This window comes from Exophiala mesophila, assembly GCF_000836275.1.
Source record: "Exophiala mesophila strain CBS 40295 unplaced genomic scaffold supercont1.3, whole genome shotgun sequence".
Lineage (NCBI taxonomy): Eukaryota > Fungi > Ascomycota > Eurotiomycetes > Chaetothyriales > Herpotrichiellaceae > Exophiala > Exophiala mesophila.
In genome coordinates, this window is record NW_015622506.1 from 329,237 (window position 1) to 352,597 (window position 23,361).

Consider the following 23,361-nt stretch of genomic DNA (forward strand, 5'->3'; position numbering starts at 1 on the left):
GATCATTCAGGACCTGACTTCGGCAAGGACGGCCCTGACGACAAGGGAAGTCAAGTGAAGCATCTCACGGGCCAAGTTGGAGACCACGTCCGCACTTTGCTTGGGCGGCTCCACCAGTTGGGGTCAGGATACATCTTTAATCTTCAATGCTTCTTTGGCCGGCTTGGTGATTCTGTAGATATCTTGATCATCACCAATCCCCACAGACTTCCCAGAGACAGTACACTACTCACGTACAATCGATTCATCATGGGCAAGAAACGCGTATTGATCAGTTATGGTGTTGACGTCGACGCCGTCGCAGGCTGGCTAGGCTCCTATGGGGGAGAGGACTCGGTCAATGACATCAGTCGAGGTAAGACTAATCAGCTCTGTAACAGAAGATCAAGTCTGATTCTCCCTGAACCCTTCAGGTATCTTTGCGGCCACTGTAGGAACCCAGAGACTGCTGGCCATGTTTGCCAAACACGACATCAAGACTACATGGTTCATCCCAGGCCATTCCCTGGAGTCATTCCCAGAGGACATGGCTGCTGTGCGTGATGCTGGCCATGAAATTGGTCTTCACGGATATTCTCACGAGAACCCATCCGACATGACTCTAGAGCAGCAAAAAGTGGTCTTGGACAAGACATTCCGTCTACTGACCGAGTTCTGTGGAAAGCCACCTAAAGGAAGTGTGGCTCCTTGGTACGTTTTCTATACCTGCCAATTTGTCCAAACACACTCAACATATATATTGACCTCTATTGCAAAACAGGTGGGAAACTAGTGCCGAAGGTGCTCAGTTGCTTCTTGATTACGGAATCGAATATGATCACAGTCTATCACATCACGATTGCCAGGCATACTGGCTACGAACTAACGACACATGGACCAAGATCGACTACAGCAAGCACCCAGATCACTGGATGAAGCCATTAGTCAAAGGCCAGGAGACAGGTCTAGTTGAAATTCCAGGAAACTGGTATATCGATGATCTCCCACCGATGATGTTTATCAAGAAGGCTCCCAACAGCCACGGTTTCGTCAACCCTCGCGACGTCGAGGACATCTGGCGGGATCATTTCGATTACATGTACCGCGAGTACGATGAGTTTATCTTTCCCATCTCTATTCATCCGGACGTCTCAGGTCGACCTCACGTGATTCTTATGCATGAAAGGTATGTTACCAACCCCCAAGATCAGTCAAGATAGTGATAACTCTAACCACGGTTGCGCCTCTTCGTCAGACTCATTGAGCATTTCAAGAAGCATGACGGTGTCGAGTTCGTTCCCATGGTGGAGATGTCCAATGAGTTCAAGAAGAAGAACCAATTTCCAGAGGGCGCCTATCTCCCTCAAGATCCTACAGCAGTCTTGAACAGGGAGCCACTTTCCAAGTGAAGCATGATAGAAGATGAAACCGACGCTTAGTCCTCTCTAATGGCATTGATAATTCTCTCACTCCATGCTACATCCTATTGCTATCTCAAGCAAGATCTTGTTATACACACCTATCAGCTTACAGCGGTCTATTCCTCAAATTTGTATCCACCTATGCGATAGGAAGATGTTAGTTTCGTGATAGAAACCCCTATCTAGCCGAAACTCCAAATTGCCTCTTTTGGCCACATAATCTCCACTTCTCGCTTGTGTGATACTTCTGAGGCTTTAGTTTGGCTCACCACAAACTGATACAAATTCAGGTTTGCTTATCGTGCTTGGATTGTGGCGTGTTCAATACCATTACCATCGCAAGTTGACAAAGCTTCTGCAGGAATCACGCGGCCAGAGGCCGAATCCGGATCGTCGGAATCACAATTCAGTGTTGTGCATCGTTCTCTCTATGAAGAAGGACAATGGACAAGTGTAAATGCTCTATTAGAATGTCTACCTACCATGCTAGAGATATAAATATGCTTTATTCATGCTCGGTCCTTCACCCTCACAGATGTGACTGCACCGCAGCAGTTGCTCTGCGGTCTCTTGCCTGCTGGCCGACTTGGAAAAAGGCTGCAGCTTTGAGAACAGTCTTTTCGTCCCAGCGCTTCCCTATGATTTGCATACCAACTGGCAATTGCTGCCCAGTCTCATCGTCCCTCTCAAAACCGCACGGGACACTGAGAGCCGGATGGCCAGTGACGTTGAAGGGACACGTATTAGAGCTGAGGCCAATGGCCGGGTTTATCCTCTCCATAATGCCGGTTCTCTTTCCTTCTCGTTTGAGCTCAGGGTGCTGGGATGCCAGACCGAGAGTGGTTGGTGTGATTAGAACGTCGAATTGTTTCAAAGCGTCGTCATATGCTTGACGTAGCTGGAACACCTTGCGGTGGGATTTGGCTTCAATTCCGGGTCCATATTTTTCTTTCAGAAAGGTACTGCAGAAGACCAGATTCATGACTGTGGGGTTTGTGTCTGACAGTGCTTCGTACATCTCCTGGTTCGGTGGCCATTGGAGTCTCATGTGAGGGGGATGATAAGATAGGTATCCTGGTGTTTGCATAGCAACACCCCAATCCGACATGGTCGCTCGCGTTGCTGCAGTCCAGATCAATGGTCCGTCTTTGTGCATAGGCACCGAGACGTCGACAACTTGGGCTCCCATTTCTTGGAAAGCCTGTTTGGCGGACGAGTAGACATGATCACTGATTCTTGGGTCCATCCCTGGTATTTGGAAAGATTCTTTGAGCAATCCAACTCTAAGGCGACTTCTCGGCGGTGACAGAAGTGAATCACATTCGGCAAAGGACTCGCGTAGCAAGGCTGGATAATCGAGCACATTATTTCTCAAAGGTGCTTCGGCCGTCATCCGGGCGTCGATACCATCGTAGCCAGCCAGAACCTGTAATAGCAATGCGATATCCTCCAGGCTGTTGGCGATGGGTCCCACATGGTCAACCATCGGTGATAGTGCCATGACACCTGTGTAAGGGATCAAGCCGTGAGTGGCTTTCATTCCATAGCAGCCATTATAGGCTGCTGGGAGTCGAATGCTGCCTCCTTGGTCACCTCCGATAGCCATGTCGATACTCTCACCAAAGCTGACACCTTTAAGCTTGGAGACTTCATTGGAACCAATCAAGGCACCGCTGCCGCTGCTGCTGCCACCGGCACTGTAACCGTACGCCCAGGGATTCTGGACAGGTCCATTGAAGGACGTTGAAGAAAGAGTTGATGCTGAGTACGTCTCACATGTTGTGGTTCCCTTGACTGTCGCACCGGCCTTCAGAACTCTAGACACCACGGTAGAGTCGATAGTCGATATAGGGTAATCGACACCTTCCCTGGACAGGAGACTGGAGCGGGTACCGATGGTGGTAGGTAGTCCTCCCACGGCAATGTTGTCCTTGAATGCAATCGAACGGCCTTTGAGAAGGTTGCTTTCGGGACTAGCAGCTAGAAGAGAGGTCCGATGACTCCAGGCATTGAGCGGGTTGTCTTCAGGCTTTGGTCTCCAGAAACGACGTTCATTCACAGTTGGAACAGGGACCAGGTCTGGATGAATATAGTCGTCTATAGTTTCGACGTGTTCATAAATTGCCTCGGCAGCTTGCAACAATTTCAAATATGCATCTTCGTCAGATCCAGCCTCGAGGAGGATATTAAACCTGGCTGCCAATGATCTCAAATCCTCGACAGTAATCTGAGACCTATGAAAATTAAAAAATATTCCATATGCATTGAGGTAATATCAAAAAGAGTGCTTACTTGAAGTCCGTGTTGGGCAGTGCAACGGTCGACATGTTGAGGCCTAGTATTTTTGATTTCAATGATAAGCCGACTGTGCAAATTGAGATAACGGAAGTGAGAAGCGCGAGAGATATAGTAAGAGTTTCCGGTGGGGTTCAGACAAGCAAAGGGTTAGGAAATCAATAGTGACCGAAGTAGGCCAGTGCTTGGCCGTCTCACAATGCTGGCCGAGACTCTCCTATATAAATTGCTTGTAAGTTTATCTGTCTGTTTATGCTTCCCAAGTGAGATGGTCACAGGAGGTTTGAGTGGCGAGAAATTGATTTATGGAGAGGCAATTGCCATCGTATTGGACCTCTCCAACTGAAATTCCTAGCCCCGAAATCCACTTCTGACCGTGCTTCTAGGCGGCTTGACTACCAAGAACGTTCGTCGGGGTATACCGGTCAGTCACTTGAGGTATTCTGATTATCAATACTAGGTATTCAAGTTGGCAATTATAAGACACAATAAAGGTTGCTGTTGTCGTTCAGGGTTTTAAAAGATCTCATGGTCAAACCTGGTAGCATCCAGCAACCCGCAATCAGAATGTCGACACGTCAGCAACCCTTGGTGCTCCATGCCCATAGCACTGGACCGAATCCATTCAAAATTGCCATAGCGTTGGAAGCATTAGGCGTTGAATACATTGTGAAGTTCTGGGAGTTTGGTGATGATCCTCAAAATGGTGTCAAGGGCGAAGCCTTTCTCAAGATCAATGAGAACGGCCGGGTTCCTGCATTGGAAGACCCTCGGACCGGAGTGGTTTCTTGGGAGTCTGGGGCATGCATGAATTATATTCGTCGGGTCTACGACAAAGATGGCAAAATTGGTCCTGTGGGTACGACTGAACAGGACAGAGTGGACTTTGAGAAATGGGAATACTTCCTGCTCACCACACTGGGCCCGATGACCGGACAAACGAATTGGTACAGGTAAGAGTTGATGCCTTGTCGGAGTCTTAGATGTTCGGCTTGAGACTCATTGTCAATCAGGCACTATAACAGTGTCAAGAATCCAGATGCCCTAGATCGCTACTCTGCCCAAACAATCCGCTGCTACGATGTTCTCGAAGCCCAATTGAGCAAGAGCGGGGGGGCGAGTATTCTCCCCGGCCGCATCACCGCTGTCGACTATCATTTCGAGCCCTGGGTGCGGCAACATGGATATGCAGGACTGAGCCTGGAGGGGCATCCCAATGTTGGTAGCTGGTTGAAGAGCATGGGAGCTAGAGCTGAAGTACGCGCGGCGTATCAGAAGATCATGAAATCTGAGCCACCAAAATATTGATGGACGTGAGGCCAATACCATCCAGCTTATCAGTTTGTAGCCCTTGACCAATGGTTCCATCACTCAAACTACACTATTGAAGCGATGCTGTACACCTCTTGGACATCTCTTCCTTGAACAGTCTGGCTCCGACTTAGGCCATGCTAAATTACATCAAATCATGACTCAGGTTATCTATGGAGCCATCACCAGAAGCCCATGACGCATGGTGAAGCTATCAAGGTTTGGGTAGTATTGACGCATCCCAATGCTAGTCTACCATCAAGAGCAGGGATGCTCCAAGTATCCCGATTAGGAAATTTGGGGATTGGCTTGGCAGAAGTGCCCGAGTCGAGACATCATATTCACGTCACGTAATAAGAAACACGGGCCCAAAGACAAAAGAACATGACTGTGCTGCGAGTTCCCGCGTGATTTGCGGGTGACACACGGAGGAAGTGGACGCGTGCCCCCTGGCCACATGCCAACCCGATCTTGGTAGGTACTAGGTAGTTTCCCAGGATTATAGACATTTCTGGCCGTTGTATTTCTGGGGACATGCCACCCATAGTCTAGCTAGCCATTACTGGCACACACGCGCAATGAGATGATGTGAATGTGAGATGATACTAAATTTCGAAGAAAATGGAAACTGATCCAATATTTCATTTCCTGTAAAGTTTGCAACCCAAGCCCTCTAAATAGTGAAACATCACGAGACCATCTCAAACTCAGTCTATCTTCCACCAAGTAATATATCTAGTTCAACACGGTGCCGCTGTTGTCGGCGCAATCAAAAGCCTTGCCAATCTGTCCGTTGGCATAAGCGTCAATGATGGATTGGATGACAGAGTAGGTTCCTCCAATTGTCATGAACAATCCAAGCACGATAAGGAAGGCATGGATAGCGTAGAGGAATTTCTGTAAAATAGTTCCCTTCCGGTAGTGTGGGTGGTCGTAGCACCACAGCCAGCCAGGGAGAGAGATTGCCACAGGGGCGAAGCAAAGAGTTCCAGCGAGTCCCAACAAATAGTTGAAGATTGGCACGGCAGAAGAAATCAACCATCCGGCAATGGTAATTCCAAAGGTGCTTGCGAGCCATGTACCCCAGTTGATCAGACTGTTGTCTTGCAGATGGTGAGTATTCCGTAGGACGCGGACAAAAATGTACTTGGCACCGATATGGACGTAGAGCGAGGCTGAGATGGCAAGCCCAATGATGGCAATGCCGTAGCTGACCTTCTTGAGGGTGGGGCCAGCAGATCCTAGGGAGGGAGTGGCGACCCATCTTCCACAGTAGTAGTATACAACGACGGAGAAAGCCAGGTAAGCCGAGGTGACAATGCTCATAGTGACATAGACAGCCTTGTTATATTCGCGTGGCTTTTTCATCTCTGAAATGACGGGGAGGAAAGCGGCCGTGGCAGCACTTGAGACAAAAATTGCAGCTGCTGCGGTCATGCCTGCAACGAATGTTGGGCTGCCGATGACATGGTAACCAAGATCAAAAGGGCCAGTTTGAGGTGCAATGGCGGGCCTATCACGGGTAGTCACACCAATCTAGAAGGGAGATTCAGTCAGTGTCGAGTGACTAGACAAAGAGGACGTATCTGGGACTACTCACCACAATCACCATGACGGCTGTAAATACGGAGATGGTTCCGACCCAGGTGAGCCATGCGATCTTCTCGAATTTTCTCACACTGGCAAAGATTGCGACAATGACGGCAGCGATAAAAGTGAACCAATTGGTGCAGAGGGAATGGTTGGACAAGGCGTTCAGAGCAGCAGAAACACCAACGATTCCAGAACCAGCACAGATGATGTAGGCAGCAATGAACAAGAAGCCGACCAGCTCCTTGACAACGACGCCGCCCACGAGTTCGGCCATGTCGGCAATACTGTGGCAGCCGGCATGAGAGTTACGGAAGTTACCCTGGATGATGGCGCAGTAGGCATTCAGGAGTGTCCACGCGATGATGTTGATGGCACCGGGAAAGGCTCCTAGGGTGTACATGGCGGTTGGGATTGATAAAACACCGGTGGCAAAGATGACTGGACATCGAGGTTAGGAGACATGCGAAGGAACATGGAAGTCTCCAGACATACTCTTGAAAAAGATCATGGCAGCATGATACCAGGTGACTGTGCGAAAGTCGACCATGCCTTCGCCCTTCTTGAAGACCTCGAACTCATTCTCAGCGATAATTTCTTTGTCCACAGTGCCGATCATATCCTCAGACATGGCTGGCCTGACCTCGTCGGCAGACGTCTTGCTTCCACCCATGGCGACAGTGACTTCTGGTGAATGGTGTGGTGGAAATGAGAAGGGAAGTCTGCGATCGAAATTGTCGTTTCTCTCGTTAGAACAAGTATGAAGATCTTGTTCCCTTTGGTCGTTGAAGTGAAGGCTAACTATATATCATTATGTCCAAGGGCCGGGCAATGGATACCTAGAAAGGTAGATTCGGGGGAACCCTGGGGGCACGATTACTGGGTCAGTTCTGACTGGTTATGAAATGGATTCAGATCATCTGAGGTGTTTAGAGGGTCCACCGTGTGGAGCAGGTGGCAGTCACCAGGGAGAGGTGACAAGAAGCCGAATGGTCAAGGTCGATCTTATCAACAATAGCACTGGTGGCGATGCACTCCAATTTTACGGAAAGTCAAGCATTTGAGGTCTCCAACTCCCAGTTTAGTACACAGACAGTGGACGCTCAAGCCAATTGTCGAGGTGCCGCGACTCGAGCCCGTGAAAGTCAGTGGCATGTTCAATGACACGAATGGCTACCCGAACTCAATGTGGCAAGTTGGAGATATCTGATAATCCGAGGGTCTGGTCGCTGGTGGAAGATATTGACCCGCTTGAATGCTTCTGGAATGATAAGACATCCTTGCCAAGACCAAGGAAGTACTCAAATCCGGCCTCAAGATACGGTCTAAGTCGGATTTCAAGACCAAGGAGGCTCATTTCACATCTTGAGCCACGAATCCCATCAAGTTTCTATTAATAATCGTCTACCGACCAGATTTTGCCGGACATCAACTTGAGTAACAATGTCACCGGCGACTTTATTCCCTGGAGTTGCGGTGATTACGGGTGCTGGAGGAATAGGTATGTCTTGGGCTTGTCGAGGGAAGATGCATTTCTAACCTGGTCGAAAAAGGCATTGGAGCTCATACTGCATTTGCATTTGCGGCGGAAGGATGTACAAGAATAGCTATCACAGATCTGAAGGCGGACTTGCTTCATCAGACTACGGAGAAGATCAAGGCTCTGAATGGATCAGCTGAGGTACTTTCGGTGGCAGGAGACGTAACAGATTCAGAATTTGTCGAGTCATTCATGAAGAGTGTGGTTGAAAAGTTTGGACGAATCGATTATGCCGTCAACTGCGCTGGAATCTTGGGCAAAGATCAGCGGTCTGGGGAGATGGATATCTCATCATTTGATGCCATCAACAATGTCAACTATCGTGGATGCTGGATTTCATCACGAGCGCAACTTCAGGCAATGGTGCAACAGGACCCACTCCCTTCAAGCAAGCCAGGGCGACCAGGGTCGCGAGGAGCGATTGTCAACATTGCGAGTCAACTGGGAATTGTGAGCCGGCCCAACGCACGTAAGTAGAACTCTTTGCAAGACGAGTTGATGGCAGAGTGTGCTGACATCTGGCAGCGGCATATTGCGCGTCCAAGGCTGCGGTGATTGGGATGACCCGCTCAGATGCGATTGACTATTCGAAGGACGGGATCAGGGTCAACTGTGTCTGTCCAGGACTAATCAAGACAGCAATGACAACAGGGACCAAAGAGCTTGCTGAGTTGATGGAACCTGCCGTGCAGATTGCTCCAATGGAGCGAATGGGACTTCCTGAAGAAGTAGCAGACGCTGTCCTGTTTCTGTGTTCAGAGAAGGCATCGTTTGTGCAGGGACATGCGATGGTAGTGGATGGCGGGTATATCATCAACTAGGATCCATCATGTGCGTACGAAGTATATACAACAGAGATTCCAGGAGGGGCGGAGCGGGGTGGAGGGCGGCACGTGGGAACTCCATACATATTGCACCTTCCACGCGAGCAGAGGAAAGAGGAAAGAGGAAAGAGGAAAGAATGGTGTTAATGGAACAATAATGATCCGGCCAATGGATGATGATGCCTCAGGGTAGTTTTACCAAGATTCACAGAGCCACGAGAAGCCAAGTTGCTGGATGTCAGGACATGATAGCAGGATAGAGCCTTCGGGAGATTCAGTCAATACTCCGTAGTATGTTTGAAGTTTAGTAGGGTCACACCGCCAGGCCCCACGTGTCACTCACGCGTCGTCCGTCATCTGTCTGTTTGTCTACGAGGATGTTATGAACCCTGGAAAAAAAAAAGAATCTTGGTGTGGGCTGGGTGATTCGGTGAAAGGCCGAGGGGCGTAGGGGGGCACGTCCCAAAACTGGGGGCTTGATGGATAGGAAGCTAGGCAGGTTTAGGGATAGCGGAAGCCTGGAATCACTCCCACCAGGCCTAGAGCCTCATCCGCACTCTTAGCCTTTGGGCCCGAGGCGCCTTGGCCCACCTGGAAATATCCCCGGTGCCCCCAGTACCTCGCATTTTCTAGGCGGTGAGGGATGTTAGATGCGTGTTGATCGCACGGAATAATATCATCAATGCCCAAGCTGGAGTCGATATTGACACACACTCACACAAGAACCTTCATTTGCCTAGACGGAGGAAGGCAAGAGGAAGCGTGTGTAGTCTTTAACATTGGCTCGCAGGTGGCAAATCTCATCATTTAGGTAAAGTGATGTACGTAGTACAATCGAACTAACAGAATCACCACCACCAGTTCGCAGCTTTATCAACAGGGAAACCACAAGCCTGAGAAGCCCGAACCAGGCTTCAATAGTGGCCTACTAAGTAAGTACTACTAAGTTGGCTGGATACTAGGTACTTTACTCTCATTCTTAATCATATAAATTAGCCCGAGTTCCTGTTCATCCAACATCTCAACTGCATTTTTTATTATCCGACAACCTCAGTAGTTGATTACTTTACCCTTACCCCGGGTGCCCGGTCAATCTGGACCATCCACTGGCCAGAAGTGTCAAAAAAGCCAAAGTGCCAGGCCACAAGCGACATTCCTCATCTCTTGCCGTTCCTGCCCAGCCCTGCCACTCCACAGTCCGCCTGGACCTTGCGTGCGCCTTTGCCTGCGGTTTGCCTGCGCTCGGAACAGGTTCGCTGCACACGGCACACTACTAGGTACTTACTACACGAGATAAAGCATACCCAACGAGATCACAGCACTACAGCACCACAGCACCACACGCCATCACCATCCCATCGCCCCTTGTTGCCTTCAAAGCCTCACCGTCACCTCCTACTAGTCATTGTCATCTCCATTTTCTACCCGTCTAAAGTCCTCTATCATCAGACATCAACCTACGTCCTTGTCTGCAGCCTCTCGATCATTCCCCTCGTGGCATGTGACAATCTGTCCCTCCACTGTTAGCGTGTGTGCGACTGCCTCCACTCGATCGATTTTCATCAACACCAACACAATCTCAAACTCCCCGATCTCCCACCTCCACTACCACCGCAAGCCCTCAAGATCAAAGATTCCTCTTCGTCGCCAAACCCCTGCGCACATGCACGACCCCAACATTGTTGCTTCACATCTCCTCAGAACCTCCGCCGCCCTCGCCCTTTCTGAAAACCTCCCGCTTTCACCGCTCATTCCATCGACCGAATGTTCTTCTTTCGCGCCCTCTCCTCCCTCCTCTTCCTGACACTCATCATCCTACTCATCCCCCTCACCTTCGACATCGGTGGTCGCGATGCCGGTCTCGCCTACTCCCTCTCCATTGCATCCTACTACTTTGTAGTCTCCATCTTTCGCATCGCCACCCCTGATTCCTCGACCTTTCGAAGATCAATCGTTAACATTCTTCGTGGCTTCCAATGGGTCATACTCCCCGCCCTGTGCATTTGGGCTCTAGGCAGATTCTCTATCGACGGCGATAACAACAGTGGTTGGGTTGAAAGGACTTTCAGAGCAAAATACTACCCATGGAAGCCCGATACTACCTTTTGGAATGCCATTTTGGGTCCTGAGGGTCTGGTTGAGAACATTGCTATTGGCGGCTGGGATCTCCTTCTCCGCTGGTCTTCGCCAATCTTTCAACTGCTCGAGGGTTTCTGCAGTCTGCTTGTCATCCAAGCACTTGGTCAACTCTCTCGCTGGCTCGTCAACCGCAGTGAGTGGAGCGACTTTTGGTTGCTGACCTTGCTCGTCTCCGCCGCCGGCGTCGTCTCCAGCAGTGTCTACTTCCTCTGGCGTGTCCTACAATTCCCTGATATCTCCAATCTGGATTCCACCCTCATCGGCATCGCCATTGCCTCGGCCATCTTTCTTTGTGCCTATGGTGTTGTCTCTGGCCGCGGCACCGCAGTCGAGTCTTCTCTGCTCTTTGCCTACATTGTTCTCTGTGTCTACCAGATCTTTACCGATTACAAGCCCAACGATGTCTCTGCCGCCGAAACCGCTTCCTCAGCGCCGGACTTCCCCCCTCTGCCGCCAATCATCATGTCCTCCTACACCGCCATCATGCACGCTCTATCCACCTTGCCTGGTGCCCTCGTCAACACATTTGACTTTACCGCTGCCGCTTTCAAAGCTGTCACCCCGTCCGTCCTCATCTCGCTCGGCTACCGCCTGTTTGTCTTCTATGCCTCCACCCGCATCATTCCCGCTATCAACGAATCTGGTGCCCGGGCCTTGAGCATGGAACCCAGTCTGGACGATTCCAACGCCGGCAATCAATTCCTCGCTTTCCTCTCCTGGTTTTCTCCTAGTATCCTCATTGCCGTTTATACCAGTCTCCTGATGCAGCATTTCGCTACCACCATGGGTGGATACTCTCCTGGTCTGACTGAGTCAATTGGCGCTTGGTGGAGTGGCAATGGCCAGCCAGGCATGAATGGCAATCTTTGGAAATGGGTCAATCTGGTCGGCACCATGGGATTGTACGCCATCGAACTGTGGCTGGGCAAAGAGGACGACATTGATGGCGGGCACTGGAAAGTGGATTGAAAGACCCAGCCGACCAAGAACCAATCCATTCTTTCCACTTGGGTGCAATGCGTCAAACGCTAAGAATCTGCAAGGATAATGAAATCTCAAGCCCTCCCGAGGTTGACCTAGCTATAAGGTTGGTCACACAGCCTGCTCCTACGAGGTAGCCAGCGCAGGAAAACGGCCGCTTCTATCAACCATCACCCTCAAAGAAGACACGGCCGGCCCCTGCCAAACTAGTGGATATCATTCATTCCTCGAATCGAACCCTTCTGGACTTTATGGCCAGTGTGCGACTGGAGTTCGAATTCAGCAAACAAAGGACGAAACCTCTCTGCGCTTTTGCGCCTTTGCACCTCCGCACTTTATCTCAGTAACTGGTTTCAAGAAAGTGCTGTGCCCATGATTGAAACCAGCTACCACTCAGAGTACCAGATAACTTCTGGATTTCTGGACAGGGTTAATCGACGCTGCAAACTGGCCAAGATGAAGGAGGACAGTCAGCATGAAAGAAAGAAAACGAGCATCACAACGGGCTAGACTGTCTGGGGTTTATGTAGACAGATAGGACAGAGATCGGAATTGCATAGCTTGGACCAGATGATACGGGAGACAGAGAGAGAGATATGAAAGTGTTGATGATCACATGACGATTGAGTCATATTTCAGAGTGCAGTCAGTCGCAGAGGACCTCAAGATGTCCTTGGACGTGAGGTGTGGACCTGGCGTGCATTATCCTCTTCCTTGCATGGCTTCGATCTACGAAATTCTGGCACTAGAACAAGAACAAGAACACACTGCGTGACTGCAAGGCAGGGCATGGTATGGCAGTAGAAGATGATTGCTATGTGGACTATCCCATCGCCCGGCTTGGCCTGGCCTTGTCATTCTCGCATGCTACTTACAGCATGCCATGGCAGAACGAACGAGAGCAAAACACGCCATCCATATCTCTCTGACTTTGCATCCATGAACCATTTTGTTTCACTTCGTGCCCTCATCTACCATGTCAAAAGCCAACACCGCCCAGGATGAAAAGAATGTCTTGATCATGTGACCATAATTTCTGGCCCACCACGACCTCTCCCATGTTTGACAGAAACCTGATGCAGTCGGCTCCAGAGCTCCAGCCACCAGCCCTCAGCAACTTGGTCCGTCTGGTTTCCATGTCCCATCTGACCCCAGTCCACCTCAAGTCGTCCAATGATTGTTGACAAACGCCGGCTTAACTCCTGTCAACTCCTGTCGCCGTTCCAAAACGTGACGCCCTCGTCCCTCGAGTGGTGGGTCTCGCTCAAAGCCTCGTCTGTGCCATGGTATTGCAGAGACATCTCCATGGCAAACACGTCTCCACCAGTCTCTTCCCTCACACTCCCTGCGGCGAGTACGGATAGACATATGCTCTGTCGATGACGAAAGAGCCCTCTGGTGGCAGTTCCATAGTCACAACCATTCCTCATTGTCGACTTCCCCCTAGAGTATCATCACACACATCATCTGCGGATGGGGATACCTGCTTGGGCGTGCGGGGAACTAATACTGCGCTCCAGGATGTTTCTTTCGTCCCCATTGGCCTTGTCCTCTTCATTGCCGTCTCTCTCGTCCATGCTAGCATGTCGAGCCAGGAAACTGCTTTCTTTGATCGGGCTACGACCACTGGCTCCAGGCAAACCTCCTCCTGGGATACCGTTGATACTTCCTCGGTGCAAATTGGCAGGGCCTGGGTTGTCTGGAGAGGCGGCAAGGCCAGGCCCTCCTGGAAGGCCAACGTTGGACTCGGTGCGAGAGACGATATGGGTGAGTGGGCTCATATGAGGGATCTCATCTGCTTTCGGGTGCTCGGTGCCAATAGTGGTGACACCCGTATCCGAGGCTTTGCCTGCTTTGGAAAGGGCATAGTCCCCAGAATCGAAATACTTGCGTTCCTTCTCAAGGTCAGACACGGTCAACAAAACCACTCAGGCGCTTTACCTTCAACTTGTTCTGCAAAAGATCCTTCTTATTCGGTAGCTTTCCATACAAGCGAAACAGACGCTGCTCATCCGCAGACAATTTCTGACCATGTTAGTGTTCCTGTCCGTGTTGTAGAGTGGAGAGTAAGAACCCACCGAAACATCGATCTTGTTCTTTTGATGGGGATTCATGGCTGTATGTCCAACGCAGGTATACCGCTACAGGGAGAAAGACTCCGTGCCGCAGCGAGAAAAGATGTATGTATTCAACGAAGAGGGACTCCCTCAGGTTTGGGGTTGGTTCTTTTGTGCCTCTTCTCAAATTGAAGGTATGCTAAGGGAGTAAGAGAGCTTGGAGAGGAGGTTCGCAACGAGGGCCTTTGAGGTCTTGAAGTATGTGGGGGATAGGATATGTCGGCAGTGTCAAGGAGGTAGATGTGAAGGAGGAGGGGTCGATCAAGGCCCGAGCGCCGGTTGTTGTCAATGGCAATACCACAGTTCTCAAGTAAAAAGACAGGAGTCGAATCGAAGTGCTATAGGACTTTGGGATTCCAGCAATGTTTGGAAATCCTGACAGACAGGGTCTCTGAAATTGTGTTGGACAATCGATTGAGTAGAGGGAAAGAGAAGGGATGTGCCAAAGTGGGGTCGATAGCGAGTCGACAGGAGGCACGACAACGCCCAAGGGAAACTAGAGCTTTGTCGTAAGGTTCGGGAAGTAGAAGTGGTGGTGAGGGTTCGAGCGACTGGACAAGGATTGGGAAAGGTGTCGACGAAGATGGAGGATGGAGGTTGGCTGGCTCTGGAGAAGGCGAACGGGAGGACGCAGATGGAGTCTAGAGTAGATCAACTTGTGAGGTGCGGGAGTGAGTCTTGGACGAAGAATGAAGAAGTGTTGTTGGTTGGTGTTGCTAGCAGGAGCCACTGGCCAGTAAATCGCCCGCCGGGACCTGGCACCTCCTTCCTTTTGGCCTAGCCTCTCCGCGTATGCGGGAGATGACGACAGCCGCCCAATCAACGTGTTTGCAGTTGGCCAGACTGCCGTCACGTGAAACATAATTATTGCTAGGCTCCGGATCTTCTTGAACTAGATCGAATATGGTTAGATTCGTCTAATCCTACGCATATTCGCGGGGCCAACTGGTCGAATTTTATATGCATATTTGGAGTTGAGAAAACCTCATTGAACGCCTAGGCCAATCCGACCCAGACTGATTTACCTCAGAACCTGGTGTCATATCAATCATGACTGGGTCGACTCGGCCTGCCTACACTTTTGTGGTCGAGCACCTTGATCCTGAACTTGGCCCCTGGTCCGCGCTCGAATACAAGACCATCGCTCAAGAATCGAGGGCTGCCTCATGTCGATTCATTCTTTCATCGGTGCCTGATTCTCTACTCAAGTCTCAGGATCTTGAAGTACTTGTAGCCAATGGTGCAGAAGGCAGAAATGACTCGGTTGAATCGTATTTTGCCGACCGCAAAGACAGGATTTGTCTATTAGATCCGGCAGCTAAGCAGGAATTAAGCCCTGCTGATGCAGACCAATTTGATGTATTCTTGTTTGGCGGCATTCTGGGTAGGAGATCATCTTAGTGACTGTGCAAGCAATACTCATTGGTTTCTCTTAGGAGACGATCCCCCACGAGACCGAACAAGCGAGCTTCGGAAGAAAGGTTTTACTGGTCGGCGCCTAGGTCCCAAGCAGATGACTACCGACACGGCCGTACGAGTCACACGTATAGTCGTACTGGAGCAGAGTGCGTTTCGTCCCAACACTATCTCACTTCACTGCTGACCATCTCACCAGCACCTTTGGATAAGATCCCTTATGTTGATTTTCCCGAGCTGAAGATCAACGAGCACGAGACTACCGAGATGCCATTTCGCTATGTCACTGACAGAAGTGGCAAGCCAATCATGCCACAGGTACTTCATTTATAGGGCATCTCCTCCAAGTCATGTGCTAACGCTGTCGCTTTAGGGAATGGTTGATCTCATCAAAGCTGATGCGGACAAAGCATTTGATGGTCTTGAGTTCGCCGATGAGGTCGATGGCATTAAAGCCTTGAATGTTGATCGGTCTTAGAGCGCCCTATAAAATCAGAATCTTTGAACCATCTATACACGATGTGCAAGTCCTAAGCGATCTTGGGTGCTAGCCACGTTCCGAAGGCTGTCGCACTTGGGTGGTTTATGGTGACCAAGACTAATGTCTATTGATACTGGCTTGAAGTGAATCGCTGGCCTAATTCGGTTGGTATATATTACACTCGATCGATACGCATACCAGATTTGTGTACCAGTTGTAGCGTGACATATACAGCGGATCATAGATACCCAGAAGTCTACGTTGAATCATTTCTATGTTCTGACGAAATCTTGACCGCGGGGCGTGCCGCCTGAATTCAAGTTACTTTTTCTCAAAGCCGTGGGGCGGGAGAGTGACTTTCTGTGGCATTGATGTGACCTTGTCTCTTTATTCCATGGTCTTTTTTGCATGACTGTAACTTGACTTACGCCTATACACAATCTTCACCACTTCCTCTTTCTCCTCTGGCTATTTCTCTGCCCGGCGGCACCCTCATTCATCATGGTAGAAAAGGTCTATGCTACATATAATGATGTAAGTGCCAATCGCGTTATCTCAAAATTAAGGCTCGTGATTGATGGCCATGATTGACTTCTAACTCGACCACCTTTGTCTGTTGCACACTCGTCCAGGAGCTCTTCACTCACATTTTGCGACAGGTTCACAAACTCTGCCAGGATTCGGCACCCAAGATTTTGCAAGATTTCCAACCCAACCTCATGATTGCCATTGGTGGAGGTGGATATGTTCCCGCTCGAATTCTAAGGTATGGACAGTCCAACCTTTCCACCACCCTACGTATCTACATAGACCAAACCACAGTGAAAACTGACTTTCATTCCGACTCTAGGTCCTTTCTCAAACAACCGGGAGCCCCTAATATTCCTATTCAAGCCATCGGTCTCTCCCTCTACGAACAACTCTCCGGTTCTGACCCTGTTGAGGCTCCCGGCACCAAAGTTACCCGAACACAATGGCTCGACTTGTCGTCTCTGGAGATGTCCAACTTGATCGGCAAGAACGTCCTTATAGTCGACGAAGTTGACGACACACGCACGACGCTCGAGTACGCTGTCAAAGAATTGGAAAAAGATGTCGAGGAGGCCAGAAGACAACAAGGGCGGACGGAAAAGACCAAATTCTCGATATTTGTTCTGCATAACAAAGACAAGCAGAAGAAGGGCCATTTACCGGACGATATGATCAACGACAATCGGTACCTGGCTGCCGTCACTGTGCCTGATGTTTGGATTTGCTATCCTTGGGAGGCTACCGACATTGACGAGCATGATGCTTTGGCGGCCCAGAAAGGCGTGAAATGATGTCCTTTCATCGTTTGGTTTTTTAAGGTGTGATCTTCCGTTAGGGGCATGAACATAGAACACCGCAACCAGAAGATGCGCCCAAAATATCTGACCCAATGCCATGTGTTCTTTTTGGACTTTTCAAGGATCTAATCCCAGCGGACTTTTCTTGCGTCCAAGTCCTTTCTCGCCTTGTTCAGCTGTACCTGCAACTCATCATATGCCTCTCTTGTGTCATTGAAGCGTAATACACCAAGCCCCAAACGGCCGAGTAGATATGCTGCAAGAGAAATCAAAGCCCAGAACGGCAGGACTGGAATGATCTCAACCTGGATCTTCGTTGGTAGGATCGATGGAATTGGCGAAGACTCCATCAGAAGTGGCAGAGCAAGAAGTAAATATGCCTGTCAAACAAATGATGAGCAAACGGTGTTGATTGTGGACATTACAGTCCATGTGGACGATTTTAATACATACCGACGACACCAACAACGCGAAAGAGATGGTTTGCGCCGCACGCGTCATTTTGACTGTCGAGATGTTTGGAATGACTCTCTGCGAATCAACAAAGTGTTCGAAGTTTGAGGATGCTCCGGATGAGTGACTGTAGGTTGTCTGAGTTGAAGAAGATGTCGAAGCAAGACTGTCTGGTTCCTCACATTGAAGAGGACAGACATGCAATGCAGGAGCGACTGGACATAAATGTTAGGAAACGACGCTTGCATCTGTGCTACTATAGTCCTCTGTACTCTTGGCATCTCTACGGTGCATCTTGCGATTCCAACATACAGTCAGCCTGATCAACCCTGATTGAACCCCAACATCTAACAGGAAAGCCTCTACGAGACTAGCTGAAAGTCATATCAGACAGCATGCTGATTGGGTACCGAAGTCGACACTGTCTTCAGTATCCTGATGCCTTGTAGGCAGGGCTTATGGTACGAGCCTGTTGAAAAGCAACAGGTGGCCGTCTCCCTGTCCTACTGACATTCACCCTCATCATACTTTGGGCCAGGCAACTATCAAAGCGAGCCTCACCTATATTTGGGTGACATCGCTTACAAGAGTGAGATTTCTTCTCTCTAACAGCCGGCACATAGTGAGTGACTGGGCTCCTCCCCCTCGAAAATTATCAACACCGGCACTTGAAGATACCATGTCGGTCCTCACCCCGAACCAGGCCTGTCACGATCTTGCTGATGCTATATCTCAACTGTCCCGTACTGCCTTAACCAACAATAATGACTTTAAGCAACTCATTCAACACTTGGTGCGAGCCGCTGAGAGCCCCAGCAATCCAAAGACAGGGCTTACTTCTGCTATCCAAGAATTATCCCAATATCTGGCTCGACATGTTAGCAAAGACACAGAAGACGGTGATGCCATTTTCACATTACTCGCCAACACCACACGTGACGTTCCCTTTTGGAGACCTCTGTTTGGTCTTACTGTCAAAGCCCGTGCCGAACAAGACCGCCTCCACGTTGCCGGCATCGTTGCCCCAGATTGTGTTGTGGAAGTCGCCCGGCGCATCGTAAGCAGGAACCCGGCGCCAAAAGTCGGCAGTCTCAAGGCCAGGGCTGCCCTCCGACTTATTGCAAATTGCTGTGCCGACAATGATATCAACCGAAGCGTCATCGTTCATAGAGACGGTGTTGCAGCTCTTATGCAGATGGCATATCTTCGACGAGAATGCGACCTGTTGATGCCCACCTTGTACAATGTTTGCGTTGACTATGATGAACCTGCCATGGACGCTCAAGGAAAGCCGTGGCCGGCTCTAACACAAACCAATGACACCTCTGAAGCATCAGATGATCCCATTGTCAATGCAGCAGAGCAGAAACTTGGCTCTTGGTGGGAACGGGAGTCGGGTCTCTCATCAGTGGAAACGCTACTGAATGCCAGCTCCGCCTCAGACCCTTCGTCATTAGCCGACGTTGTTGAAATGGCAAGCCGTGTATCGGTTTATGGCATTCATAATCTCATCCACTACCTCAGCGACACCGATTCAGACGACATAGTGGAAGCTAGCTCGCTTGGTATGGTGCATCAACTCATCAGCACGGGAACTGAGATTGCCCTTTTAGACTCTGATGGCTGGATTGCCATTCTACAGAGCATCCTCAACGTCCTGTCACAGAAGAGTGTTCATGGTGCAGTCCTCAGTATTGACGGTGCGCTCTGGCAATTGATCAACCTACCTTATCTCCACCCGACCGATGATGACCTAGAGATGGACGCTTTGATCGCACCCTACCGAAAAGCGATCCTTAAGCTCGTCTATGAAATTTCCTCACTTGAGGCGTACGGTAACAAATTCAATGCAGACTCTGATTTGGTCAAGAGCTGCGTAGCGACGCTGGAACACTCCCAAGGTCTACAAAACTCTCCTTCTCGGACGTCAACTTCACCGTTTCCCAACACTCTATACGCTTCTGTTATAGTTCTATTGGCCAACACAATCATCTCGCCTGACCGGCTAGAACGACTACTCAAGTCATTCCCTAACCTTGTCCAAAGCCTCATGAGAATCATCGTATCATCGTCTGCCAACGCTTCAGAACTCGTGCGTCCGACAATTGATCTCGCTACACGACTCGCATTATGTGCGTCCGGACAACGACAACTGTATTCGTGCCAGTTCCTAGAAGCGACAAAAGCACATCTTGGCCCGACAAGTCAAACAGATACAACGAGAATCGAAATACAGAGAAACATAATCGATCTGGCAAGATTGATTATCAAAGGGAATGCAACTTATCTCGACACATTGACTCATTCATTGCCGAAAGGTGAAGAACGTCGGAATATCAACCAGGCGCCCAACAAAGACGCCAGCTTCATATCCGCTGCCATCTACCTTTTCCAGCATACCCCCGACACGGCCACAAAACTAGCCATCTCCCGATTGACGATCGAGATCCTCCGAACACTGATGTCTGGGGTGTCAACCACCCCCACAACCACATCTGATCCTCCTCACCCTGAGAGACCTGACATGACAAGCGCAATGGAGAAAACCCTGGAATCCGTCTTCCCTCGGAGTAATCCTCAGCAAACACATTCTGTCTCGCTAGCCGAAATGATCAGTCACATAATCGAACAGTCTATATCAGGATCATCAGATTCAACGAAGACGACGCAGCAGCCGCCATCATCCTCATCTGCGAACCCAGAACCTGAGGGCTGGTTTGGTTTGGCTCTCCTGTCGACATTCCCCAAGTATCACGCCAGTATCCTCGATGTGCTTTCAAGCAATGACTCTTTGCTAATGAAGAGGTTGCGACATATTGTTGCTGAGAATCTCCCTGCTGTGTTACCGCAAATCTCTCCTACGTCCTCTACGTCCTCTACGTCCTCTACGTCCACTTCCATGACTACAGAGGAAAGATACAACCTAAACACACAGAGCAGTAACCTGTCGCACCCGCCGCAGGACGCAAGACTTGCCAACATCAAGGTCTTGGTTGTTCGTATGGTGCAGAACTCTGCGGCTGCTCAAAATCGCACTCTAGAGTCTATGCGCAGTGCAAGCCTGCATAGCGAAGCAAGCCAGACCGAGAGACTAGGAAATACCTGGCAGGAGCTTGAATCTGTGGCCGCCGATTTAGGAGTTGATTGGGTCATGGTTTGAGAATCTCTCCTTGTTACTGCGGGTATCACACGGATTCATGAAAGTCAGGGCCGATATGAGGATTTGACATTCGGACATTGGAAGTAATGACACCATAGTCTACTGAGAGACTTGCAGAATAGAAAGGTGTTTGTCTCTGTCTGCACTTCAAGACATTCCATCAGTTGCAGATGGATCTCGCCCCATGAAGACCTTGTACAGTCGTCTTGAGGCCATGGGTCCTAACTTCCTATCATTCCATGCCCCGTCCTTGTTAGCACTTTTCCGTAGGTCCTGAAGAAGCAAATTTCCATGCTTTTCAAACCCAACCGCAAGATCACGGACAGATGAATACTTGTCTAGGATTCCATAGGCCATGCTCGGCGTCACTCGTTGAACTTCCTGCAACATTTTCGCAAATGTTTCGCGAGAATTGTCGCCAGTGCGAACTTGGCCTCGATCCATGCAAAAGGATGCGTTTTTCAGATTGAAGTCTACTTGTGCCAGGCGGTAGGGCCTGGTGGATAGGTTTTGCGTCAGGGCGGAGATCTGTGCGGCTGAGTTGGAGGCTGAAGTGGTGTGCTGAACAAGGATGGGTTGATGCGCTAGTTGGAGATGCAATAGCATGTCTTCGAGGATATCTGCTGTGATGAATGAGAGGTCTATCGACGATACTGCCGATTTCTTTGATTTCCTCGACCGTGCCTGGGACCCTGTAGGGACGGAGGTAGTGTTGTCACCATCAACGTCGACCATCTGAGCCCTCACTGCGGCCGTATATTCTCGATTTTTGGCATTGATGTTCCTCTTCAGCCAAGTGGTCATACCCTCAATCAAGTAAATAGGTATACAATCTGGTCCGCCTATGCCACGGAGAAGAGCCACATGGGCATCCAAGTTGGCTTTCATTTCTTCGACTGATGGCTGTGCGCTTTCTGAAGAGGCAGATGCGGGAGATGCAAGTAGCGTGGCGAGGTCTGACCCAGAGATATGGACTAATAAATGGCCTTCATCAATGGTACGACTTTGTGAGGCAGGCTCCCACTGGCCGTCCTGATCATTATACCTTGAGACAACTTTTCGCCGCCACTTGATGATGCGCCCTTGAGGCCGGTGCCCTGTTGAGTTGTGAATTAGGTCGACTTCGTCTTCGATGTAATTGAGTTCGATGTTGGCCAGCTTCATATACTGTTCGATTTGATTTCCAATGGATGTGCCTCGAAGAGAGCAAGCCACATCTACTATCATTTCTGCTGCAGAGTCCTTCTTGTCGATTCTTGATTTATTCACCTCAGCCAAATCGGCAGCTCTTTGCTTTTCCTTTGATTTTTGCTCTCGCTCAAGACGTTTTCGCTCTTTCTCAGCTTCCTTTTCCGCATCTTTAGTTGCTTTTGCAGCTGCACGGGACGCAGCCTTCTCTTCTTTATTCGATTCGGTAAATGACTTGGTTGGTTTTGTTGTTGTCCACACTTGACTTGAGGAAAATATAATGTCATCCAAAGGTTGCTCGATCTGTTTGACCTTGTCAGAAGCCCTGGGGTTCTCAATTCTGCTAGCATGAGCCTTGAGATTTGACTTTTTGCCAGTATCCTTCTTCATTAATGCGAGTAGCTGCTCAGTCCGCGTAGAGTAAGTTGGCCTTGGGCTCGAACTTAGAATCGCCGAGGATTTGGCTAGATTCGAGTCATCCTGTGCGTAGCGTTGGAGCCTGTTTGCGACGGATGTCGGTTCTAACGGGTTCACTCCCCTAGATTCCGGGGCGGAGGACGAGAATGTGATTTGGTCATCATCATCCCAGATTGTTGCAGCGGGTCGCTGAATCTGTGGAAGTGCTTCTGCAATGAGAGTATGAATTTCAGGTAGCTCATCTCGATCAGATATATCGAGGTTCGAGGAGCCTGGAAGTGTCCCTTCAGTCGTAGTAAAGGTTGGAGTGATGCGTCGTCTTTTTGCTGAGCGGTCGGATTCAATGTCGGAATCCGAGAAAATCTCCAACGAAATGGCTTCAGGTAGTCTGTCTACCACTTCCGGCGAAGCACCAAGCCGTTTATTAGGCGGTGGTATGGTTGGCCGAGAGGAGGGGATGGGTGGCGAAGAGGAGATTAACTCGATGATTTCAGGCATCATGGATGTCCCTTTGCCCTCAGCTTCTGAACATACAAGAGACAGTGCTTCAGGTGGGCTTATCTGGCCCGTCGAGAAACATCCAAAACTAGTTGAAGTGGCTTCAAGTCATTCATTGTTGCACATCAGGTTTGAAGTCGGTAGAAATGGAAGATGTCATGGAAGATCCCCAGTTTGGGTTTCCAAACAATCTTGGCAACAACGACGCGTGATGAGCCAAAAC

The 23,361-nt window shown here is 49.7% G+C and overlaps 11 protein-coding genes across 11 annotated transcripts; 7 read left to right on the forward strand and 4 right to left on the reverse strand.

Moving 5' to 3' along the window:
• The first annotated feature begins 167 nt into the window (after positions 1-167).
• PV10_03785 (uncharacterized protein) lies at positions 168-1,457 on the forward strand. The gene is made up of 4 exons (XM_016368280.1): positions 168-355; positions 414-690; positions 761-1,165; positions 1,235-1,457. Exons 1-4 carry the CDS (start codon positions 250-252, stop codon positions 1,386-1,388), a joined length of 942 nt encoding a protein of 313 aa, XP_016224068.1. The 5' UTR covers positions 168-249; the 3' UTR covers positions 1,389-1,457.
• A 472-nt stretch (positions 1,458-1,929) lies between these two features.
• On the reverse strand, positions 1,930-3,932 carry PV10_03786 (uncharacterized protein; the record flags this gene model as incomplete). Its single annotated transcript, XM_016368281.1, has 2 exons — positions 3,693-3,932; positions 1,930-3,634 (listed from the first exon to the last, which is right to left on the reverse strand). Exons 1-2 carry the CDS (start codon positions 3,725-3,727, stop codon positions 1,930-1,932), a joined length of 1,740 nt encoding a protein of 579 aa, XP_016224069.1. The 5' UTR covers positions 3,728-3,932.
• Positions 3,933-4,157: 225 nt separating this feature from the next.
• On the forward strand, positions 4,158-5,083 carry PV10_03787 (uncharacterized protein). The gene is made up of 2 exons (XM_016368282.1): positions 4,158-4,648; positions 4,709-5,083. Exons 1-2 carry the CDS (start codon positions 4,224-4,226, stop codon positions 5,001-5,003), a joined length of 720 nt encoding a protein of 239 aa, XP_016224070.1. The 5' UTR covers positions 4,158-4,223; the 3' UTR covers positions 5,004-5,083.
• Positions 5,084-5,741: 658 nt separating this feature from the next.
• Positions 5,742-7,359, reverse strand: PV10_03788 (uncharacterized protein; the record flags this gene model as incomplete). Its single annotated transcript, XM_016368283.1, has 3 exons — positions 7,092-7,359; positions 6,607-7,037; positions 5,742-6,542 (listed from the first exon to the last, which is right to left on the reverse strand). Exons 1-3 carry the CDS (start codon positions 7,267-7,269, stop codon positions 5,742-5,744), a joined length of 1,410 nt encoding a protein of 469 aa, XP_016224071.1. The 5' UTR covers positions 7,270-7,359.
• Positions 7,360-7,912: 553 nt separating this feature from the next.
• PV10_03789 (uncharacterized protein) lies at positions 7,913-9,000 on the forward strand. The gene is made up of 3 exons (XM_016368284.1): positions 7,913-8,097; positions 8,150-8,605; positions 8,662-9,000. Exons 1-3 carry the CDS (start codon positions 8,040-8,042, stop codon positions 8,955-8,957), a joined length of 810 nt encoding a protein of 269 aa, XP_016224072.1. The 5' UTR covers positions 7,913-8,039; the 3' UTR covers positions 8,958-9,000.
• A 1,297-nt stretch (positions 9,001-10,297) lies between these two features.
• Positions 10,298-12,993, forward strand: PV10_03790 (uncharacterized protein). Its single transcript, XM_016368285.1, has one exon. It carries the CDS (start codon positions 10,725-10,727, stop codon positions 12,066-12,068), a length of 1,344 nt encoding a protein of 447 aa, XP_016224073.1. The 5' UTR covers positions 10,298-10,724; the 3' UTR covers positions 12,069-12,993.
• PV10_03791 (uncharacterized protein) lies at positions 12,854-14,885 on the reverse strand. The gene is made up of 3 exons (XM_016368286.1): positions 14,159-14,885; positions 14,022-14,105; positions 12,854-13,975 (listed from the first exon to the last, which is right to left on the reverse strand). The coding sequence occupies exons 1-3, from the start codon at positions 14,192-14,194 to the stop codon at positions 13,544-13,546; spliced, it is 552 nt and encodes a 183-aa protein (XP_016224074.1). The 5' UTR covers positions 14,195-14,885; the 3' UTR covers positions 12,854-13,543.
• A 295-nt stretch (positions 14,886-15,180) lies between these two features.
• On the forward strand, positions 15,181-16,387 carry PV10_03792 (uncharacterized protein). The gene is made up of 4 exons (XM_016368287.1): positions 15,181-15,581; positions 15,634-15,762; positions 15,813-15,931; positions 15,987-16,387. The coding sequence occupies exons 1-4, from the start codon at positions 15,248-15,250 to the stop codon at positions 16,089-16,091; spliced, it is 687 nt and encodes a 228-aa protein (XP_016224075.1). The 5' UTR covers positions 15,181-15,247; the 3' UTR covers positions 16,092-16,387.
• Positions 16,388-16,446: 59 nt separating this feature from the next.
• Positions 16,447-17,594, forward strand: PV10_03793 (uncharacterized protein). The gene is made up of 3 exons (XM_016368288.1): positions 16,447-16,628; positions 16,754-16,860; positions 16,945-17,594. The coding sequence occupies exons 1-3, from the start codon at positions 16,596-16,598 to the stop codon at positions 17,414-17,416; spliced, it is 612 nt and encodes a 203-aa protein (XP_016224076.1). The 5' UTR covers positions 16,447-16,595; the 3' UTR covers positions 17,417-17,594.
• Positions 17,595-18,554: 960 nt separating this feature from the next.
• On the forward strand, positions 18,555-21,289 carry PV10_03794 (uncharacterized protein; the record flags this gene model as incomplete). The annotated part of the gene is made up of 1 exon (XM_016368289.1): positions 18,555-21,289. The coding sequence occupies one exon, from the start codon at positions 18,555-18,557 to the stop codon at positions 21,033-21,035; it is 2,481 nt and encodes an 826-aa protein (XP_016224077.1). The 3' UTR covers positions 21,036-21,289.
• PV10_03795 (uncharacterized protein) lies at positions 21,183-23,138 on the reverse strand (the record flags this gene model as incomplete). The annotated part of the gene is made up of 1 exon (XM_016368290.1): positions 21,183-23,138. One exon carries the CDS (start codon positions 23,136-23,138, stop codon positions 21,183-21,185), a length of 1,956 nt encoding a protein of 651 aa, XP_016224078.1.
• Positions 23,139-23,361: the final 223 nt, after the last annotated feature.

What these genes read in the sequence shown, in the direction of transcription:
- PV10_03790 (XM_016368285.1), top strand. Translation starts at nt 10,725, where the DNA reads ATGTTCTTCTTTCGCGCCCTCTCCTCCCTCCTCTTCCTGACACTCATC.
- PV10_03789 (XM_016368284.1), top strand. Translation starts at nt 8,040, where the DNA reads ATGTCACCGGCGACTTTATTCCCTGGAGTTGCGGTGATTACGGGTGCT. An exon ending in TACGGGTGCTGGAGGAATAG is followed by an intron (nt 8,098 to 8,149) that starts GTATGTCTTGGG and finishes TGGTCGAAAAAG; the next exon opens with GCATTGGAGCTCATACTGCA. An exon ending in TGTGAGCCGGCCCAACGCAC is followed by an intron (nt 8,606 to 8,661) that starts GTAAGTAGAACT and finishes GACATCTGGCAG; the next exon opens with CGGCATATTGCGCGTCCAAG.
- PV10_03791 (XM_016368286.1), bottom strand. Translation starts at nt 14,194, where the DNA reads ATGAATCCCCATCAAAAGAACAAGATCGATGTTTCG. An exon ending in AGAACAAGATCGATGTTTCG is followed by an intron (nt 14,106 to 14,158) that starts GTGGGTTCTTAC and finishes TAACATGGTCAG; the next exon opens with AAATTGTCTGCGGATGAGCA. An exon ending in TTTTGCAGAACAAGTTGAAG is followed by an intron (nt 13,976 to 14,021) that starts GTAAAGCGCCTG and finishes GACCTTGAGAAG; the next exon opens with GAACGCAAGTATTTCGATTC.
- PV10_03785 (XM_016368280.1), top strand. Translation starts at nt 250, where the DNA reads ATGGGCAAGAAACGCGTATTGATCAGTTATGGTGTTGACGTCGACGCC. An exon ending in AAAGGAAGTGTGGCTCCTTG is followed by an intron (nt 691 to 760) that starts GTACGTTTTCTA and finishes ATTGCAAAACAG; the next exon opens with GTGGGAAACTAGTGCCGAAG. An exon ending in GTGATTCTTATGCATGAAAG is followed by an intron (nt 1,166 to 1,234) that starts GTATGTTACCAA and finishes CCTCTTCGTCAG; the next exon opens with ACTCATTGAGCATTTCAAGA.
- PV10_03793 (XM_016368288.1), top strand. Translation starts at nt 16,596, where the DNA reads ATGGTAGAAAAGGTCTATGCTACATATAATGAT. An exon ending in TCTATGCTACATATAATGAT is followed by an intron (nt 16,629 to 16,753) that starts GTAAGTGCCAAT and finishes ATTTTGCGACAG; the next exon opens with GTTCACAAACTCTGCCAGGA. An exon ending in GTTCCCGCTCGAATTCTAAG is followed by an intron (nt 16,861 to 16,944) that starts GTATGGACAGTC and finishes TTCCGACTCTAG; the next exon opens with GTCCTTTCTCAAACAACCGG.
- PV10_03787 (XM_016368282.1), top strand. Translation starts at nt 4,224, where the DNA reads ATGGTCAAACCTGGTAGCATCCAGCAACCCGCAATCAGAATGTCGACA. An exon ending in GGACAAACGAATTGGTACAG is followed by an intron (nt 4,649 to 4,708) that starts GTAAGAGTTGAT and finishes ATTGTCAATCAG; the next exon opens with GCACTATAACAGTGTCAAGA.
- PV10_03792 (XM_016368287.1), top strand. Translation starts at nt 15,248, where the DNA reads ATGACTGGGTCGACTCGGCCTGCCTACACTTTTGTGGTCGAGCACCTT. An exon ending in CTTGTTTGGCGGCATTCTGG is followed by an intron (nt 15,582 to 15,633) that starts GTAGGAGATCAT and finishes GGTTTCTCTTAG; the next exon opens with GAGACGATCCCCCACGAGAC. An exon ending in TATAGTCGTACTGGAGCAGA is followed by an intron (nt 15,763 to 15,812) that starts GTGCGTTTCGTC and finishes CCATCTCACCAG; the next exon opens with CACCTTTGGATAAGATCCCT.